The 21,310-nt window shown below is 40.8% G+C and overlaps 1 protein-coding gene across 1 annotated transcript in view; it reads right to left on the bottom strand.

Annotated features, from left to right (window-relative positions):
• PTPRB (protein tyrosine phosphatase receptor type B) overlaps positions 1-21,310 on the bottom strand; it is a 58,961-nt gene that overhangs the window by 14,091 nt on the left and 23,560 nt on the right. Inside the window, exons 7-21 of the mRNA XM_057429351.1 lie at positions 20,100-20,363; positions 17,962-18,231; positions 16,573-16,833; positions 14,168-14,434; positions 12,574-12,837; positions 11,352-11,615; positions 10,161-10,424; positions 9,176-9,439; positions 7,969-8,238; positions 7,139-7,402; positions 6,020-6,283; positions 5,357-5,638; positions 3,879-4,157; positions 1,861-2,010; positions 529-772 (exon numbers count right to left, since the gene is read on the bottom strand). Of these exons, the coding sequence (XP_057285334.1) occupies positions 529-772; positions 1,861-2,010; positions 3,879-4,157; positions 5,357-5,638; positions 6,020-6,283; positions 7,139-7,402; positions 7,969-8,238; positions 9,176-9,439; positions 10,161-10,424; positions 11,352-11,615; positions 12,574-12,837; positions 14,168-14,434; positions 16,573-16,833; positions 17,962-18,231; positions 20,100-20,363 (3,871 nt within the window). The remainder of the gene's footprint in view (positions 1-528; positions 773-1,860; positions 2,011-3,878; positions 4,158-5,356; positions 5,639-6,019; positions 6,284-7,138; positions 7,403-7,968; positions 8,239-9,175; positions 9,440-10,160; positions 10,425-11,351; positions 11,616-12,573; positions 12,838-14,167; positions 14,435-16,572; positions 16,834-17,961; positions 18,232-20,099; positions 20,364-21,310) is intronic.

Below are 21,310 nucleotides of genomic sequence, written 5' to 3'. Positions count from 1 at the left end.
CTGAAGATCATGTTTGGTCTCACAGCCTGAGAAATTTCTGAGCCTGATCTTGGCAGACGCTATCTTCTACCACCCTACGGCCAACCTGGGCCTAGCTCTGGAGCCTCCAGGTTTTTGTAGCTTATTCCAAAGGACTGGTGTGGGGTAGTGGTGCCAAAAAGACTGAGTTAAGCACCCTTGCTTTTCCCATTAAGTAGTCTTCTGACATAGCAGATGGTCTTAAGTCTTTCCAAAGATTTATCAGCTATAGGAGGGCTTCCCATCAAGTTAAAGGAAACAAGCAAGCCTATTCACTGCACAGAGTTTTGTGCATAATTAACCATATCATTCCCATGCTCGTGAAGGACTGATTCATACCCATGCAAGAGGGGCATGGATACATGGATAAAGCTTTTATAAATTCACAATGAAACACAAAGAACATCATACAACCCAGTTAAGAATCTACAGAAGCTCAAGTGTATAAGGAACCCAGACAGCACCATGCTTAATAATGTGACAGAGCACAACTACCAGCATAAAACTAACCTGTAAGCAGTCCGAGGTTTTAGAGGTCCATCGCAGAATTTTTGCTGATCTGGATCACACCTTCCTCCCAGATTTTCCATTTCTCCTCCAAGCTTAATGTCAAAGCTTTTATAATCACTGTCAGGGTTTTCAGCACATCTACTGGCAAAATAATTTGTCTGGTAGATGCGTATAGAGTCATTGTGTTTATACTCCAGGTAGGAAGGTAATGGGTGCTGCTCATCAGGCTTTGGTCCTTCACTACCTACATCATACACAGAAAAAGACAGAAGATTTACATGCCACGGCCATTAATGTGATGCAGTTTATAGGCTCAAGCTGTTGACAGACATATTCTTTTCCAACTTTCTAATGTTTCTTGGAGGCTGCACAGGTTACCTTGTGAATACAAAGCTACAGTGGTTTCTAGTCCCAACCTTATTATTATTTTTCTGGGGAACTTCAGACACCACCAGCTATTTCAAAAAGCAAGTAAAAAAATCCAGACACTGAAAGATCTATTGTATAGAGAGAAAAGCTGCAAAAGGAAATGACAGGAGTCCCCTGAACAGAAACTCACAATAATGTGTAAAAGACTCAGGTAGGCAAAGCCATAGCAATGAATAGGCCCTTTCTCAGAGAGATTCATGGTCTGCACAAACATGACAGAGCAGACAGCGGAAACACTATCTCTGCTATTTTTCCTAAGGGCTGATGGACAGAGAGAGCCAGAAACTTTCTCAAGGGTCACAAAATACGCCCTGGAATGCCAATAAATGAAGCCACTTTTAAAACCAAGGTATTAATTGTTGAGACATCCATCTGTTTTGTCACACATAGGTCAACTGCAGAAAGGGAGGTTTGCATGGGCAATTTCTGTTCTGTTATACACACAAAGTCATTTCCTTCAGTTATCAAACACCACCTGGGAGTTGCTACCTTTGCCTTCCCAGCATGTCTTACTGAGGTTCTCTGAAAGAGTTGCCTTAGTGTTCACACCTAACATTCAAACTACCTTTTGAGATCTGTGCATTGCAAGGCAGCTTATTCTGTGTTCACTGGCAATGGCATCCAACATGTCTCCTACTGTAGAATTTTGTTGAACAAACATGAGCATGTAACCTAGAGTACAGCACCTAATTACTGCTTCTGGCTGAGCTCTGCAGTTGCTACTCTCTGAGAAGACTGAGTTTCTAAGTCTCCAGGGCTAGAGAGCAGGGACAGATCCAAAACCTCTAAGCAACTCGGCCACTAAATGACAAGAAGCTCCTTTGCTTCATGGTGATAGTGGTGTACCTCCCCATGTAACTCCATTAGGTGACAGAGAGAATGGTATTAAACCATGACACTTACCATCTGCCTCTCTCACAACCACAGTAAAGTACTTCACAGCTCCATTAGTATCACTAAACCAGCTGCAGTTAAAAGTAAAGTTGATAGAGGATTTGGTAATCAGCACCTCTTTTTTGTTCACTCGTATGTCTGGAGGTGGCTGAGGGGGACCTGAGTAATTAAAACCAAAACAAAACAAAAAAGAAGAGAGAAAGCATTATCTATGTATTTGCTGTGAGCTAGACTAGTAAGGGAAATGTAATTTGCAATAAAGCTCAGCTGACTTGACCCAAATCTCTGATTCTATTATTTTTGCAATCAAGGACATGCCTTCACCTCCCACTGGGAATCTGCCAAAAGATGAAACAAGCCAGCAGTGAGTTAACCATAGTAACAGTGGCAGCTCCCCAGCAGGAACTCCTATAGAAGCCCATATGGAAATGCATGTAAGTCTTGCTAAATCTATGAAATCAGAAACTATAGCTGCTAGAAATGACACAGGCTTAAGCCAGGTATTTGGAGGCAACTTAGAAGTTGCCTATTTAAAGCATCTAAATTTCTGCTTCCTTTTCCAGATGAACAGCCTTGAGTCAGCCTTCAACTAGAGAGTACCATTTTCCAGAGTGACTGCAGAATTTCCATAGGAAATGCTCTTCATGTGCTAGAAAGCTATACTTCAAACACACACAGTAGAAGAAAACTGGAAAGTGAAATATGTGTGAAATACCTTCAGAGGACCAGTGGAGTGAAAGTGGGTATTTTAAGGATCTACTTCGCTGAATCTTTTAAAAACTTGTATTACTGAAACTATATTGCTAGTATGGGAAACATATCAAATATGTAAGCAGGTGGCTAAACTTCAAAAGATTTCAGATTGCAAGAAGAGCCAAGAATTCACGCTTTCCTATATTGTTTAGCTGAACTTCTTATATGTATAAAGTCTAGCTGCAACTTTCTTGTGTTTCCTTGAGTAGGGCTTCCAGTAATAATGAGAATCTGAGAGAATAGCAGTGTTTAAAGCAAATAAGAATGTGAAACAGCTAGCCTTCAATTAGGACTCAGAATCACTTCTTGTGACGTGAGTAGCTAGTTGTAACTACATCTGAATTTGTAGCATCCTTTGCAGTAGAGGAAAGAGATGACATTGTTGCAATTAAAAGGCTATCGATGGGGGAAGGCAGAAGATGGGACGGTGACTGAACTCTGCAGCTTAGCTCAACAGTGTCCAAATCAAACATAATTTTTATGATCTAGCATTTCACACCAATGTGGCTTTCAATAAGCAGCTATCAAAGTGTCCCTGAATATAAGCCTCCTGGCCACCTTGTATTTCTGAGAAGTTTAGCCCTAGAGTGGTTCAGGCCCCTGTGTTTTGCTGTGCCACTGAATCCAGCAGTACTGCAAAAAATGGAGCATCTTTAGGGCCAGCAATGGCAGGCTGCTCACCACAGTGGTCTGGCAGTGCAGAGGCATCAGCTGATTCTACCGATAACACTCCACACGGCAGCCTATGGGTAGAGAAACTGAAGAAGCTGTTTCAAAGCACATGCTATGTAAATCTGAGATTCCCCTCTCCTACAGGTAATTTAGTCAGGTAGCACCTCAAAAGAATGTACAGAGCCCAAAAATGATCCAGTGCCACAATCCGATGTCCTCACTGAAGAATATTTGTGCTTATGATGGCTACCATCCATGAGGGGAAACAGCCAGGCACAGGAAGCCAAGCAGCAACCATGAAGACAGCTAAAGGCGTACGATGAAGATATCTTTGGTGTTGAACATCAGAATGACAGGATAACTTTTAAAGTTTCTCCAAATAAGCAGGTCTGGCAATATAATGAGAGGCAACATAATTAATCCTGCATTGTCTGTCACAACAGGGACCAAAGGACAGATTCACTCTATTTTGGCTGCTGGATTATTAGTACTACACACTGGCAATTACGGAGTTCAGAATTCATTTTCCTGTCAAACCAACACAAGCAATTCCTTACTGCTGCTCACTTCCCCCCTTCGCAGCAACTCTGAATTACGCTTACGGTCAATCATTGTGATGGTGCTGTCTTCAACGACTTCACTTGTCATATCTGCAGAATGCACCTTGATGGACACCATGTATTGCTTGTGGGGAACAAGGGTCATGATATTAAGCAGAGATTTGTCTTTGTCTATCCTTCTAGAAAATTCCACTTCACGAGTGTCCATCTTCTTGCATTCAACACTGTACCCATCAAAGTCAGAATCAGGAGGAGTCCAGGAACAGGCAATGGCAGTAGAGGTCTGCGGTCGACAATGAAGACTTTGGATCTTGTCTGGTTCTAGAGGAATGTTGAGAAATTGAAGCTTAGTGGGAAAAGGTACAGCATCATCCTGCTCAGAGCACCTGCTCTGCTCACACTAGAGCCCTTAGATTGCACACAACCATCTAATCAGAGCAGGAGGCTAGGAACCATAATTCCTACCTCTCCTGCAAATATGTGCTGCATTATTATTATTAGGCAAGGCTAACTCATTTTAGCCATCTGAAATCACATCTAGTGACATCAGCCTTACTGAGTTTGTGAAGCTTCAGTCATTAATTGTGAAAACAAGCAAACAGAACTACTTGCGGAAGTCTTAACACTAACAACAACACTGCAAAGCAACGGATTTCCAGAACTCTGCTACAACTTATTTGCAGGTCACATGTGGTTAACAGAATCAGTCAATACTGATACTGTCATCTCATGACTTTTACGTTTTCCTGGCTAGCATGTGGTATGCACGTATTACTAAAACATACCACAGAAGTACACTTTATCCATGTAATATCAGAGCACGATGTACAACAGGTCACATAACAAAAATAGATCTCACTTTCAGATAGCAGACATCTACATTTAAGTGATTAAATAGAGGTGAAAGAGGTCTCTTGTTTTAATAAATATGCTGAGTGGAGCAATGCTATTCAGCTTACTAAACATAGATGTCAATTTGGAGCTGAATCCCACCCCAGGTGACATGAGGGCTTGCCAAGGCTCAGTTGCTTTCACAATTCCAGGTCACTTTTTCAAATCAGCCTGCTCCTGAGGTTGATAGAGACAGCTAGAGGTTATGCAGATCCACAAACATGGACAGAAATGCAGAGCAGTGAAACACTGATTTCAGTTTCAAATCTAGTACAGCAGGGCTTCATTCATCTCTCTGGTCTGATCATTCAGAAACATTTTGCTGTTTGCTCTGACAATATCGTATTGTCAGAGAAGTTTGGATATCCAGCCTTATTTTACCCTGAAACTGACTGATTCAGGCTCCGCACCCAAACAGCCCCACTCTGGATGTGTAGATTGTAAGTGTATGTCCATTTTCAATCTTTAAACGGTTGACCTTGCACACAGCAAGGGCTTAGAATCTAGATGAATTCATCACCATCATCCATAAATTCACTAATGGAAATTACTGACTGTGAAAGGAACTGATAAGATTTAAGTTTTGCATCTTATCCAGCTGACAGCATGCAATGGAAACTCTCACTTACTTGTTCTCACACTTGCAAATTGAGACTGACTGTATGTCTTCCAGCTGTCACCACTGACAGTTCTGACACTGAAGTCATAGAGTCTTCCTGGTCGCAGGCCATAGATGATGCGTACTTTTGATTTGCTGCTGCTGTAAGGATTGAATACTGTGAGGGGATCCTTTGGAAGCCACTGCAACTCAAAATCATCGTAGTCTGTCCAGTCTGGAGGACCCAGCCAAGTGATTGATAAGGAAGTGTTTGCAACATCAGTGAATGACACGGTGTTAGGAGGGCTGGGTGCTACACAGAAAGTAGAGGAGAAGAGGGAAGGGGACAGATTCTTACCAAATTTTTACACAGACATAAAATGAAACATACATTTTCTTCAAGCATCACAAGGTTGATTATATTATTCCGTGTACACAGCTAATCACTGCACCTCTGCTGATGGTGGTGACTTTCACAGACATTACGTATCCCTGAGCCTTTGAAAGTAAACCAGCACTGAATAAAATCACACTCCATTGGTTTAATACCCCTAAGGACATTCTTTATCTTTACACCTTCAGTGACTCTTACAATAAACCCTCCTGCAGAACAAGTGTGTTGCATAGCTGCGAACTAATACGAATGCTGACATACGGGACTAAACAAAAATCCCAAAGCTTTTGTGTTTTTTACCTGTTCTTCCTTCAGCATTTGCTGTGTTGGTCAGGTCACCACTGTGAGTCACCACAGATAGAGTATACTTTCTGCCAGGAATGAGCCCCTGGAAATACCACTCTTTCAGGTCTTTCCTCTGCCATGTTTCTTTCTGTGTCCCGTTTGGGTTGTAAAGATTCAGCTCATAGAAGTCAACATCTCCTGCTGCTGGACCCCAGGTGAACCACAGACTGTCTGTCATGTTTCGGTTGGATGCCTTGAGGCCAACAACCGCAGCTGGTACTGAAAAAAAAAGGGGGACAAATATTACTTTATGCAGAACATCCTTAGAGTGAGGAAAGGCAAAAAAATCCAGCAGAACTTACACTTATCCTGTAATGACAGCCATGTAATAAACCAGACAGTCATCACAGCTGGCCAGAAAGCTAGAAAACATCAGGAAGTGTACCTCAATAGTTTCCTTTCTTATTTTGAAATGACACTGTCCCCAGAGTAGGCTGAAATGTTTATAATAGATACTTTTGCAAATGTTAAGAAGCTTTTTCCCACTCAGTGTATGGAAATATCCAGTTCTGAGGTAGCTGAAGGAAGCACACCACTGTCTAGAGGCACTCTTACATAAGGGCTACTATAAAGTGCCTCAGAGGATAAAGAAAGGTTTCACAGAGCATCAGGGTTGCTAAAGCTGCTTAGGAATCTCCGCTTCCTACGTGTGGCTGAACAAACACAGATCTGCAGCCAGAGCTCCCCAGGGGGAGCAACTTTTATTTACTGGTAGATTGTCTTCCCCATTAAGCCTACCTGCTTTGCCTTTTGGTCTTTTCCACTCATAGACCATGCTTTTAAGATAGGACAAAGCTGTTTTCCTTTAACGTTTAAGCAGCATACATTGGGATGTTCCTCTCCTGACCTGAGTACCTGGGAACTATTGTAAAGGTCTTTGATCCATTTTCCTCTTGTAACCATGTAATTCAAAAATGACCTTCTTCTTTGTCTAATGCTTTTCATGTATGAGAGCCCATTTTGATATTTCTAATAGTTTCTCTAATCTAAAGTGAACAGCAGACTCAGACTAGCTCACTGGTGTCCCCCATGAGCACCACACCAGAGACAGATGGTTTTCTTAGATGTTCTTGCCTGTTCTTCCAAAGACAGACGACTCGTTAGTGAGGTCCCCACTGTGGGTAACGATCACCATTCGATACATCCTGCCTTGCCGCAGGTTCTGGAATGAACACTGCTGGAGGTGCTGCTCTCCTGAAATCCTGTCATGAAGGGACTTGTCTGGGTTGTACAGGAAGATGTCGTATGAATCAAGCTCTCCTTGAGAGGTAGTCCAGCTGAAGGACAGTCGGTCAGTGGTGTTCTCTGTGACCTTCAGATCTGTAACTGCTGCTGGAACTGAAAAGAAGAATAAATGCAAAATGTCTGGCCACTAAGCTGAACCTTTAGTAAAGCAACAACTCATGTCTGGAATACATTTCAATTAAGCCACAAGTAGCTAAGTAATGTCAACAGCAACTTTCAGAAGCAAGGGGAAAGCATTTACGAGGTGCCATTGAGTCTCTCCAAGACAACGTTTGTATTTCTCAGCAGGCCTGGTTCTCTAGCCTGCACTCACACAGACCTCTCCGTTAGTTTCTGCAAGAAGCTTTCACTGAGTAAAGACTGTGCTAAAAGCCTTGAGATTGTGAAGTAAAAACTTGATGACAATAAAGCATTCAGATAGTTCCATAACAGATGGACTGAAGGAAGCATTCAGCAATCTGGTTTAAGATCCTTATTATGAACCATGGCCACATTATTATGTTAACAATTTCAGATTCACATACCAAGGAAAAATGATGTATAAATATCTGGAGTCTGTTCTTACTATAATCTTTCCAGAATCAAGATATAAAGATGATTCATGTATTTAATGATATCTGACTGAGGGAACTATAAATACACAGAAATGTTATAATTACCTGTTCGCCCAACAGTTTCTGCTCGTTTACTGAAGAGGCCACCACTAACTGTCAAAACCTGTATTTTATACTTCTTGCCAGCTAATAGATCTTCAAATTTGTGCTGTTTGGCAGTAGCTGGCTCTGATTTGTTGCTCAGGAGGATTCCTTGCTCATTCAAGAGCAGAATGTCATATCTTTCAGCTACACCAGGAGCTTTCTGCCAGGTTACTAACAAGGAATGACTGCTGTAAGCATGATGGGCCAATAATTCCTGGACAGAGGCTGGAACTGAAAGCAACAATTAAAGGCAGGACATTACTAGGTGAAATAGAGATCATTCAATACACATTCAATACACAACTATGAATAAAGTAATTAATAGAAAATATCTTCATTCATTTGCACGTTCACTTGTGGGAGAGGAATGTCTGTGCATGTGTTTACCCAAGAAAGTAATTCCTAGACATAAATACAACGAGATGAAGTTTGAGAGCAACATGAACATCTGAACTGGGTATGAAGGAGCAATAGATACATGTAAATTATCATGAAAAGAGGGAGGAGAGTGAGATGAACTGATGGGAACAGTTAATAAAGGCATGTGGAAAAGAACTGCAAAATAAAGGAGTGGTGCAATATAATGGCACAGAATAGAAAATGTTAGCTAACAGCTGTTGCTCACAAAAGCCAAGGCCACAGCAGACACACTCAGGTGCTGGAGAGAAGATGGACTGAAACCAGGGTGTTCCACTGTTTTCTGTGTCCCAACATGCAGTGGAACATTGTACAACAAACCTCGACCATACAATGGGCTCTGCTACAACACACCTCGACCATACAATGGGCTCTGCTACAACACACCTTGACCATACAATGGGCTCTGCTACAACACAATATTTGACTAAACGGAGCCCTGAAGATATATGTGATGGATGGGTACAGGCACAGGCCTGAGCGGCAATGGAACTGCATGCATCCTGCGAAGGCACTTTGGGCTGGAGACTTGTATTCCACATGCATTCACTTAGGCAATGTTACTGACATGACAGATCTGTTATTAACAGACCCATGTCTAGGTGTTTGCAAGAGTGAGGACTCACACTCCTTCGGAAAAAAGCTTGCCACAAATCTTAGAATCCCAATAGTATGTTCATAAACATTATTAATAAGGTTCAGCTTCTGGGAAGATTTAATGCAACTTGCCCTTGTCTCAAAAGAAACGTACTTGTTCTCCCAAAAGCTGCTAAGCTGTTGTGCAAGGTGCCACTGTTAGATTGCACCACCACTTGGTATTGCTCCCCAGCTTCCAACTTGTGAAACGTGTGCTCAGACACATGTTTTGAGACACTCTGGGAATCAAGCTGATGGTTTTGGTGAAATATAGTCACTGTGTAGGAATCAACATCTCCATTTCCAGGAGTCCAGCTCACTTTCAGGCTGTTTGTCATGCCATTAGGGGACACATGAATGTTTCTGACCATGCTTGGAACTGGAAAAAAAAAAAAAGGAACACAAAGACACCTGCTCACATATTTCCTGTTTGATTCAGACTTCCAAATTCCTACATTTTTTATGGCCGCAGCAGATGATTCAAAGGACAAAGAGCATTTCCATGTACAAGTCATTTCAATCATGGGTAAATGCAAGTAAAGCTGAAGACATTTGTGTAGGATTGTGCCATTTTAGAAAAGCAATTATGACTTCATAGGAACAAAAGTAAATAAAACATAAGTAAAAAAGAAAGAAGTTTCTATCTTCTTTTGTCTGGGTAACCTGCCTGCTTTCCAAATGATGCTTTAGATACACCTTGGAAAATCAGAGCTCTTTATGTACACTTAGTTAGTTAGCCATTTTGCGGTTATAATCACACCCATTCACTTCAGGTGGGTAAACAAGAGGTGTAAACCAGCTTAAGTTATTTAGCTGGAGATACTAAGCAAACAACTGGCATTCATGGGAATAACAGAAATCCAGCACTGACATCTCAATACTATTCTTATGCAACAAATTAAATTATCTGCCAAATATCAAATATTGGTACCTGTGACATTTGTTTATTAAGCACAGATCAACTTGGCTTAAGTACTAGTGTGATTTTCAATGAGATATGCTGTCATTGTGCCAGTATTACAGGAGCTCAAGTAAGATCATGGTTCACCCTTAATTTTATGTGCCTCATTCTTTCCTCTAAATATCATATTATTTCTTACTTGTCAGGCCTTCTATGAAAGTAGCACGTTGTGCATCTCCACTGATGGTCAAGACAAGAATTTTGTATAGACGTCCTGGAGTCAAAGCTGTGAACCAATACTCCTCAATGGTGTTCCCAAGGAAAATAGGTGGGAAGATCTTCATATCATTGAAGAGCAGCTGAATCTCATACTTATCAACATCGCCCTCAGCCTTTGACCAAGTTACCTGCAGATCTTCTGTGCTCCTGTTACTAAGAGTCAGTTCCTTCACTGACTCTGGCACTGAAGAAAGATAGAAAACTTTTCAGTACATATTAACAGATCACAACAAAAAGATAACAGCTCTGATGCCATGCTCCAGCACTAAAACTTTTCATTCAGTTCCCTAGGAGAAGCAGTAGATTGCACTTATTTACAAGGGCAGCTGCCTGTGGCTTGCACTGTATCTAACCTCAGAAGGTCCCATTTCAGAACAGTGAGCCCACAAACTACCACCATAAAAATAATAAGTGGGTAATAATGGAGCCTGCAGAGGATCCGCATAGCCAACAAAAGTTGAGTAGGATCTGCATGTACAACAAATGTTGTACGAAGAGGCCTGAGCTAGCAGAGACCCGAAGCAATCCATCTATATGCTGCAGCACCCCTCTGAACAGCTCCAAACTCCTGCCAGATGCAGGTCAGTTATTTTTGCCCAGTGCTACATCTGTGTTAATAAACTCAGTTTCTTAGCATGGCTCATTAGCTTATATGTAGTGCTAGGTGAAGACAGGCAGACTGCATTCAGGTCCTTCCTGGCTCACAGCTAGTCACTTTACCGCTCCTGCCCCATGCTCTCCAACTCCAGTTCTTGGAGTAATTTGAGAAGTGTGAGGTCTAGCCCTTCTTTTTCCTTATACATTTCCATGATGAGAAAAAAACTGTCGTGTACATTCTGGCATAGTTTAAGTACTAAGTTTATGTGAAAATCTGTACACTCTATTTCAGTTTTCCATATTTCAAGATTTACTTTCCAAGTTCACAGCACAGATCTCTTCTTTCGTGTACTGTATGTCCATAACTTAAACATTGGTCATAAACTATTTATTTACACATTCAAAGATTCACACTCAACATTCTGTGTTAAAATCACATGAAAATTTTAGGCCAGCTATGGTAAACAGAAAAAATCCTGGAGCGTCTCAAGATGCTTCCAGGGTGCTTACTTACTTGTTCTGCCATAGACTCTTTCACTAGTTTCATATTTTCCACTCCTTGTGCTGACTGTGACACTGTACTGCCTCCCTGGGACCAGATTAGTGAACACACATTCATTTTCATCCTTTGGGACACTTTTTGTTTGGATGAAATCATTGTTGTTCTTGATGATCACTTCATAATTATCAAAATATCCAGAGGCATGTAACCAGGACACCTTCAAGTAGTCACTTCTGGCTGAATTGCTGACAGTAAGTCCCTGAACACTTGAAGGGACTGAAAGAAAACCCACAATTAAAGATTCAGAAAGCAATAACTTCCTGAAGTAACAGGAGCTGCTGTAGTGGACTATATTTGTGGTAATTACCAGACTTTTCTGAGGAAGTTGCAAAAAGACCATAATGTGGATTTAAGCAATACCCTAGCCTCTAAAACAGTAACTGCCGTGTCTAGGCTGCTTTACGTCATGTAACAATGGTTTGCCTTTCCAGTTTTTGGTCTTTTGGAACTTGGTCAGCTTTGCTTATAGCAGTGAGTTCCACAGGTTCACACTAATCTTGAATTTGCTTCCCATTTAAATGGCTGTCTCTTGGATTTTCACTTACATTATGAGAAGACTAAAATTGCATTAACTTTACACTCTTTGTCATTTTAACACCCCTTACCATCTTCCATTTTACTGGTTTACCAAGTGTAAAGTCTGAGTCTCTTCAATCTTTGAGGAAGTTTTAAGAGGTTTTCCATCACTATTGCCACCCATTTCTGAAACTTTTCTATTCCTGATATAACCTTCTTGAGCACTGCATGACCAAAACCATACATATGGGTGTTATTCATTTATGTGACACCTTTCAAATATTTTAGTAGTTAGCCTAATCTATCCCATTCTTCCAGTACTTGAGTAATTGGGGGTAGCTGGGACGCTCTACAGGGTATACTTGGAAGAGCCAACCAGAGGTGTTAAGGGCAGGAAAATGATTTGAGCTAAAATTGATACATGTTTTATTTTTACTCACAAGGACTAACACATGACTTTTATTCATGCTAAAGTACTTTTATATGATAAATGCACATGGGGATTAAGAATAAAACTAAGTCTGTAAAGCTTTAATTTTGTAGTTTGACCCTCCAATCCCTACTCACCCATCCCAGTTTGGTTAGATACTGAGAGATCATTGATAATGGCTATACAAAGTTGCTATGGTGACTGGATTTGCTCCGAGGCTCTCTTTACCTGTTCGCTCCTGGCTGAAGGAGTAATTTTCATACTTCCCACTCTTCGTGGTTATCATCACATTGTAAAGCGTCCCAGGAGTAAGGCTGCTGAAGGAGCATTCACTGAAGGATTTGGAAACGGTGAGAGTCTGAACAATCTGGTCATCGTGAGAGAGTGTTACCAAATAACTGTCTACATCTCCAGAAGCTGGCAGCCAAGAAACACTGAGGTAGTCACTGCGACCTGAGTTATTTACTGTTACTCCAGTCACGCTGGAAGGAACTGTGCAACAAAGAGGAAAAACCAAGAGAGGTTTAACTACCCAATTCCTATTGTTGTCAGAATGCCTGGAATGTCGCCCTGCAAAATAAGCAGTCTGGGACTCCTGAGAAGCTCAGCAACACTTGTCTGCTTTTCTGAATACAGTGAAGGAAATTGCCTTTGGTGGCACAATCTCAGCACTTCTAAAGTCCCAGGAGATGAGTTATCCTTTCAAGTTGCCATTCATCAGTAGCAGCAATAACTGTTAAAGCTTGCATGAAGTTGAGGCCCACAGCAGAATGCGTCATTTACAATGAGTTCTCTGACGCCTAGTGGCCAAAACATGAATGAAATTTGTTTCTCAAAGCAGCAGGGTGAGATCAAAGGCTCCACATTGTCAGAAATACCATCACTCAGGTACAGAACTGTCAGAATGAAGCAGACCTTAATCACAATGAACTTTCACATTTTCACTGGACTCTGACTGACTGAACTGACTTACCTTAGTTAGAGGGACAAGCCATCAGCTGTCAGAGTAAAAGAAAAATAGATTTTACAAAATACGTTTATTCACTTTAGGCCTTTTGGTGCTATTCTTCTGCAATTGTGGGGTTGTGGTTTTTTTTTGTCATTGTTTGTTCGGGTTTTTTGGGGTTGTTGTTTTCACCTGAAAATAGTTCAGAAAGAACACTGGAGCAAGCTGCAGAATTTCCAGCCTTTGCCAAATTCGCATAAAGGGTGAAATTGCACTGTGCTGTCAATATTTCCCTCTATTTAAATATCCAAAGGACTGGTCCTTCATTTCATGAGTCATTACACTTACAGAATTTGGTGCAAAAGTAAAGCCTGTCTTATGCAGTATAGAAGGGCTTCATAATGTGTCATTAACCCTGGTGGACATTCTTTAATGTTGGATTGGAGCAAAAGAATGGGTCATAAGAGACTGAGACATAAATTTATCTCGCCACCTTTAGGCAGCTAATTTATGTACCTAAGGAGCAATCACCCTATGCTGCCAACTAGTCAATGGAACAAGAAAGTCCCTTCCTAGGGGTGACTCAGCTACCACAGCTGTACATCACTCTCAGGGCCTATTTTTGTCTTCACTACAGAGTGGTCCTGCTGTACTGAGTTCATGGTGTAGGCAGGGCAGTTAGCTCCTTAGGGAGCTATGCTAACGTGAATCTGGACCCACAGTGTGCCTGAGGTCACATACATACAGGAATTATATGGCTGAAACTCCTGTATTTCTGAATGTTCAGTGCAATGGCTTAATCACAAGACCATTCTCTTCAATAAATTAAGCTTTTAGGAACTGACAAAACACATGCTGGGGTATTTTCCTTTTTACCTGTCCTCCCTTCTGTGATTGTTTGCCTTGAAGATATTCCCCCACTGACAGTGGTGACAACAACTGAATATAGTCCTCCAGGTTTCAGGGGATAGAAGTGGTATCTGTTGGTTTCACTGGGAACAGTCTCATTTTTAATGACAACATTCTCATGAATCAGTAGCACTTGGTATGAGTCTACATCTCCCAGTGCTCTGGTCCAGTTGGTGAACAAGCTGTTGGTTGATCCCTGACTTGCCACGGTCAGACCTGTCACTTGGGCTGGCACTGCAAAGAAAATTGTCATAATGTTACTGAGGAGAAACAAAATAAAACAAAACAAATCCCCCAAATAACCCAAGTTTAGTCACATTGCGGAAGTGCATCAAAAGAACATTCCAATTTGCAGCCAGACTCAACAGGACTAAAAATAATCTAACTGTGGACTGCTTCCTGTCTGATGGGATGCGGTCTATGGGAAACTATCTAAGGCACAGAAAGGCCTTTCAGGGTTTAGCACAGCTTTTCCCAGTCAGACCACAATGATTCAAGATCAGGGAACTGGAAGAAATGGAATTTTATAAATACCATTAAACAAAGGCCAACAATTTTGGAAGTCACTTGGGGTTTTGATGACTTTAAAATACTGTGACTTTCATTTTCCCTTTCCTCTCCTATTCTCCATCTCTCATTCCTATTAGACTCCATTTCTTCTCCTACACCCCATCTCTCATTCCTGTTAAATGGCAAACTATTTTCCTGAATACCTCGGGCACAGTCATCTATACCTCAGAAGTGTCAGACCTTTTACTTTCGGAGTTAACTGGATGGTTTTGGTTTTACTTTTCACATCAGAAGATCTGCAGGACATTAACTTTTCTAGCATCAAAAGACTAAAAAACCAAACATAACATTTATCTAAATACAAGCTGTTAAACTTAACCAGGACAAGAATGAAAAGGACAGAACAAAAGGAATGTAGCACCTTGGACAAATTTTACCTCAAATAGTTGTTTTTTTTTATTTGACAGTATTTGGTCAAAGCAAGGAAATACAGCTACTTCTTTCTAAGTAGTGCTGCTTACATGACCAAGCGCAACTGAAATAAAGCACGCTCTTATTTTACAGAATGTGATTGCAAGCTTCTTCTCCTGTTTTATATCAGTCTTTTTGCACACATAGTATTTGATTAGCAATCATTAACAAAAGCTAGAAAGTAAAGCACATAGCTAAAAAAAAATGTAAAAAATCCCACCTGTTTTATAACGCTGTCATAATACAGAAAGCTCTAACGAGACACTGAAGTGCCACATTCCTGTGCTACAGGCATTTTTAGTAATACCTCAGGCTTCATCAGAAGCTGACCAATCTAGGATGCATGCAAGACCTTTTTCTGTCATATTTACAGCAATATTTTGCAAGCCTAGTGAGCCATCCTACTGCAATGAAGACTGAGAGGTTTGGAATGCTTATTAATACCTATGTTCAAATTCATTGATTTTAATTCTTTATCACTTTGAATGTAATAGTGACATGATATCCCTGTCTGATTCATACTAGTTAAGCAGGACACTGTAACTTTTATGCCTAAATAGGCCTTCTAAAGGGGCATAAGGCAGAAGGAAGTGAAATCCCAGCTATCTAATCACACAGCAGAGAAATGAAAGTGTAAGTTAAACTTTTCAGGCCTTGGAAGGACTTACAACATTTGAGTAAGGACCACTATCAAGCCATAGGCACGATTAGATTCACACCAGCAGCTTGTTTTTCCCTGTGCTGTGCCAGACCAGAGCTACATTTTAAGACTTGCTTGCACTGGAGAATGCAAAAGTCAAACAGAGTAAAGCAACACATATGGTTTATAACTTGCACACATGCACAAAATTAGCACCCTGCAGGGGGTGGGAATAGGACCTTCCTTTTATCATAGCCACCATCCTAAGTAAGAGACACAGATTCTGCAATCAGAAGACCAGACAGATTCAAAATACATTTTCAAGGTCACATATGTTTTGTGTCTGTCAACCTTGCAATGCTCCCCCTAAAGCAACATTTTCCTGTGTGGTGATGTTTGGTTTTTTTAAAGATGATGAATGCTTTGAATCAAGGAAGTGACCTTCCTGAAGATACTCAGTGAAAATTGTTCTTCTTATATGGAAACTTGTGGTAATGTAGATTGATCAAATGTGACACAGTATTTCAGAAACCTGTTTTGTCAGGAATTACAAATCCATTTCCCCAAAAACTTAAGTAAATACTGCAAGATAACTGATAGTCAGAAATGAGAGACTTGGAAACACTGAGGAAATAAACATAAATTCAATACTTTTGAAATATAGACACAGTTTATTCAGTTCACTATAAAACAAAGAAAGTTGTTAATGGTCAACAGAAGTAAAGATTAAAATAGTTTGACAGGATGGTACCTGTTCTTCCTTCCACTGAAGTCCAGTTGCTTAAACTCCCACTAATAGTAGTGATTGTGGCTGTGTATTTTCTTCCAGGTACCAAGTCAGTGAAAGTGAATTCTTTAGCTTCTTTTGCAAGCCCTTTTTTGATGACAGTAAGATCCCTGTCTCCTAGTGAAACCACATAGCTGTCCCATTCCGCAACAGGGGTCATCCACATGACACTAAGTGAAGATTCATTAGCATGTTTCACACGGAGCTGGAGAACAGGCTCTGGAGCTGTAAAAGTGCACAAATATCTCAGTGAGAACAGGAGTTAGTAGTGAACACACATGCCGTATCTTGAGCTGCTGTTAAGGAATCTGTTCTGTAAGACAGAATTGTAACAGCAACAGAGTATTTGTAATCAAGAGGAATTCTTTACCCTTTTCCAAGAAGCCAATGTTACAAACCTAGTATTTGTGCTACTCTTCCAGTAAAGGGCTGTAGCTGCAGCCTTCAGCATTATGGCTGTAATGCTTAGGCTTAAGCTTGTGTCAGGATACATATTTTAGTATGAATGGAAATGCAGTGAAGTCAGCGAGCTTCCTCTTGAAGTGTGGGTGCTAAACAGCAATATAAAACGTTTGTACCATAAACCAGTCCTACACCAATTTAGCTATAACAAACAACCATGCAAATTATCTGATCAGAGAGACACTGATTTTGCACTGGTTCGTATCTCAGTCAAGTTGGCAGACACTCCAAACTTACAGTGGTATAAAGGAAAGAAAACAGTAAATTTCTCTGTGTGCACACATACACACAGAGGGCATCTGTTTATTTTGTCCCCGTTACACTGAAATACAACTCACTTTCCAAGACTGTTGATCTATGTAACAGAAAATTAAGACAGAACGGGGCTTAATACCTATGCTTCATAATAGATACATTATGTACCTAACTGTGGGTCAAGCAGCTGTGAGACACCTAGAGCTGGATATTATTTATTAGACCATGTTCTAATCACTTAGCTGTGTCAATTAAAAGTAACACTACAAACCTAAATTATTTGTAATGTACAACAAGATAGGCAAGATGACAATGTGCCTTGCTCTATCAGCTACAGTATACAACAGTGAAATGTTGTATATGTAATGTTTCAGTCATGACAGTATATAGAATATCCTATATCATATATAGAAAATAATTCCCAAGGCTTTCATTAACAAAATATTTGCCACAAAAATAACCTTGAAAGTTTTCTCAGAACTACTAAGAAGAATTATTTCTCTTGTCTACAAGGGAGCTCTTTTTCCCTGTATTAATAGTGAAATTCACCTGTGGATTCTGCTGTACCTTTCTTTCTCATTGCCCACAAACCCCAGCTGAACACTTTGCACTCACTTCCCAGGCAAGCACACTGACCTGTTCTCCCTGTGCAGCTAGTCTTGCTCTGCAGATCACCACTCTCCACAAAGAGGTCCACACTGTACTGTCTCCCCGGGATGAGGCCCACTTCGTGGATGAGGTACTCGCTGGTGTCCTTCTCGAGCGTGGTGTTGAGCACCAGGGCCGAGCGGTTCCACAGGAGGAGGTGGTACCTCTCCCAGTCTCCCGCAGGGGGCAGCCACTTCACTCGCAGAGACCTCAGCCAGCCACCAGCACCGGCTTCCAGCTCAGAAACCTTCTGTGGAACTGAAATAGAGATTGAGAGAGTAATTCTGAAGTGGGGCATTCCTGCTAAGATGTAACTGCGCAGTGGCAAAATCTGTCTCGCAGCACAGCTACTGCAGAAGCACTTGGTTCAGCTGAGCAATGTGAGGTATCTTGTTATGAAGGTTGGCATTCATTTTAAAGATAATTTTTACTCTTTCCCGCACAAATCACTCACTTCTTACTGTTGGTTTCTGATATCAGAAATGGGGAACTCTTCTTATCAGGGTGGCAAAATCTTCCCTTGCACTTCTAGGACACATCTGCAGTTTCCAGTTAGCTGCCTTATTGTTTCCTGGACATTTACAGACCGTGAATCAATTTTTCAAAGCTAAGGCCAAAACTTCAGTCACTATGGGCCAAATTCTGGTCTCAGCAGGAGAAATTCTAAGTCTGATGGCTTCTTCCCACAAAGGCCTTGTATGTCGCAGGCCCTCCCATTTGTAAGGCACTGAGGCTCAAACTGAGGTCTATTAAAACATCCACTTTGTCCTGTCCTCCACTTCCAGGGTCCTGAATTTACATTCTCAGCAGGTTCTGCTGCTGTAGGCACCCTCTCAATACACAGTGATGTGAATTATGTTCTTGGGCACCTGGCTCTCTGAGTTAGGGTCCTAACAGTCTAAACCCTTCAGCATCTTTAGACATGGCAGGCTGGATTTAAAAATTTATCTTCTAGACACAAAGCGTGTGAGTCTGTTTTCAAAGCTCTTGGTAGCTATGGAAAAGTCATGGGAAGGAGTTGCACATGATCACCATCCTTGGAAGAAAGACTTTTAGATCCCTGACTTTGAATGTACTGGATCTAGGTCACAAATTTGAGGATCAGTGGTTTGAGTGAGGGCCTGAAGCTCTCCCTTCAGATGCAAACTGTAATCTTAAAGGCCTTCAGTGGTAGGCTAAACAAAAAAACAAAAAAAAAAGACATGCATATGACCAGTCCAGCTTTGTACTTACTGGACATGAAAGGCTTTCCACCTCTCTTCCAGCCTGCACTGGTAACAGGGTAGCACCTAGATACATCAAGCATGAGTCCTTCACATGAGGTGTTTAGTTGTAGATGATAGTCTCTAAAATACTCTTTCCTTCTCTCTCTTACATACACATATGTAATTTTTGGTTCTGAGACTACCAACAATTTATGCATGTATTCTTCACTCACATATACTTTTTTTCCATCTAAATTCTGCCTGGGCTAGGCTGGTGTGGAGACCATGACTTTGTGGTCAGTAATGCTGTGGGAGAACTATGCCAGGATTTTTCAGGTTCAGAACTCATACAAGAGACATCTCAAAGAAAATTATACTTCTGAAAAAGATCAAAAACCAAAATACCCAGCTCTACCCAGGCTGCCACATGCCTTCCTTAATCCATGCTGTTAGTAGTGAAGAAAGCCAAGACCTAATCTTTTCCTATTTGTAGATTTATGTCTGGAGAAAGGGATATTTAGACCCTGCAAAATTACTTAAAAATCTGTTAACAATTTGACTACATGCAGACTTCCCCATAATTTAACTCGTTTTATACACTATGCTGAGTTGAATTCAATATAACAAAGTTGGTCAGAAATGTAGTAGTGTGGAACAGTCTTTTTAACAGACCCACCCACCTATAAGGTCCAAAATGCATTATGTTGCCTGCTTGCAAACTACGCTGGAGCTGCTTTTGGCTGCCAGATTAACTGTTGCCAGAAAGTCAGGAAGGGGTACTCCTGGAACAATATTGTGCTTTTTATCTCATTTTGCCTGGAATCCAAATCATTTTGTCTCCTAAAACGATTTTCTACAAGGCCAATGGAGGGAAAAATAATGTTGGTTACAGTGGTCCTACCGAAGCAGAAGAAGACTTACATGTCCTGCCAGTTGCCATCTGATCAGTGAATAGTTCACCACTGATTGTGCGGGCAGTAACCTGATAGAGACGTCCTGGAGTTAGCTTGTCAAAGTGAGTCTCTGTGACTGGTGGCTGTAGAGTTTTGACTTCTTTAACTGATCCAAGATGGGACAGAGTGATATTATAGAAATCGAGGTTTCCTGAAGGTCTTCGCCACTTAACTTTTAAAGCATCTGAGCTGTCATCGTTAGTCACTGTCAAATCTAAGACTTCAGCTGGGGCTAAAAAAAAAAAAAAAAAAAAGAGAATAAAAATAATTCCACCACAGAACATATAAGACTTGCTGCCTCCAAACTGTAATAGTGAAGTTTTGGTTCTGAATAGTTCTATGAGAGGAGTATGATTGATTTTGCCTTAACAGTGAAAGGGCAAAATCTGGTCAAAGTGAAACTACCCAACCCTGTTTCAGACACTGTACTACTAAGAGTGACACCTCTCATAACGCTACTCTTGTTTCATGGAATAGAAAATTTGTTAGCCATGTCTGCACCCTAGTCATTTTAACTACGAAACCAAACACATGCTCCTAAGAACAGAGATACCTGCGTACATTTTTGCAGAGTAAACGCTACAGCATTATTGGAGCTATGCCTGATTTACACCAGTGTAGAACTGAATTGGAATCCAATTGGATTGGTAGGATTGGAATCAAACTCTTTCATTCAAGCGATCCATCAAAAGAAAAGCATAGCCACCTCCAATATCTTCATTTCTAAGGGTTTGGGCATGCTAGGTATGAAATGGAGGACTGTGCTGCAAGATAGATGGAGCGTTTTTATATTCTGAGAAAACCTCTGAGATTTAAAGTTTATGCACCTCACAAGAAGAAGAAAGAAAAAAATCTGAAGAAATACAATGAAACAAGAGTATGATCCCCAGATCAATGATAGATGACAACAGCAGTCATCTGCATGTCCTAGATATCACAATATTGTTCACTTAATGTCAAATTATATTTACATGATGAGATTTCTGTAGGAGAAACTGCACCTTACGTTTACTAGAAATTAAAGAAAGCAAAGGCATGACCCTGTTATTGCTTACAACAGTGTTTTAACCATTGGACTATAGCAGGGTATTATTTTATCTTTCTCTTTATGACCACAGAACTCTATCTTGAAAAACCTTCCTGGAAAAAAAAATGATTTCTAAAACTCTGCTTCTGTAA

Source organism: Pezoporus wallicus, unplaced genomic scaffold (genome assembly GCF_028554395.1).
Source record: "Pezoporus wallicus isolate ANWC-B61680 ecotype Strahan unplaced genomic scaffold, APGP_CSIRO_Pwel_v1 contig_5069, whole genome shotgun sequence".
In the NCBI taxonomy this organism is placed as follows: domain Eukaryota; kingdom Metazoa; phylum Chordata; class Aves; order Psittaciformes; family Psittacidae; genus Pezoporus; species Pezoporus wallicus.
Note: the sequence above shows the minus strand (reverse complement) of the source record. Positions and strands in the feature narration are given on the sequence as shown.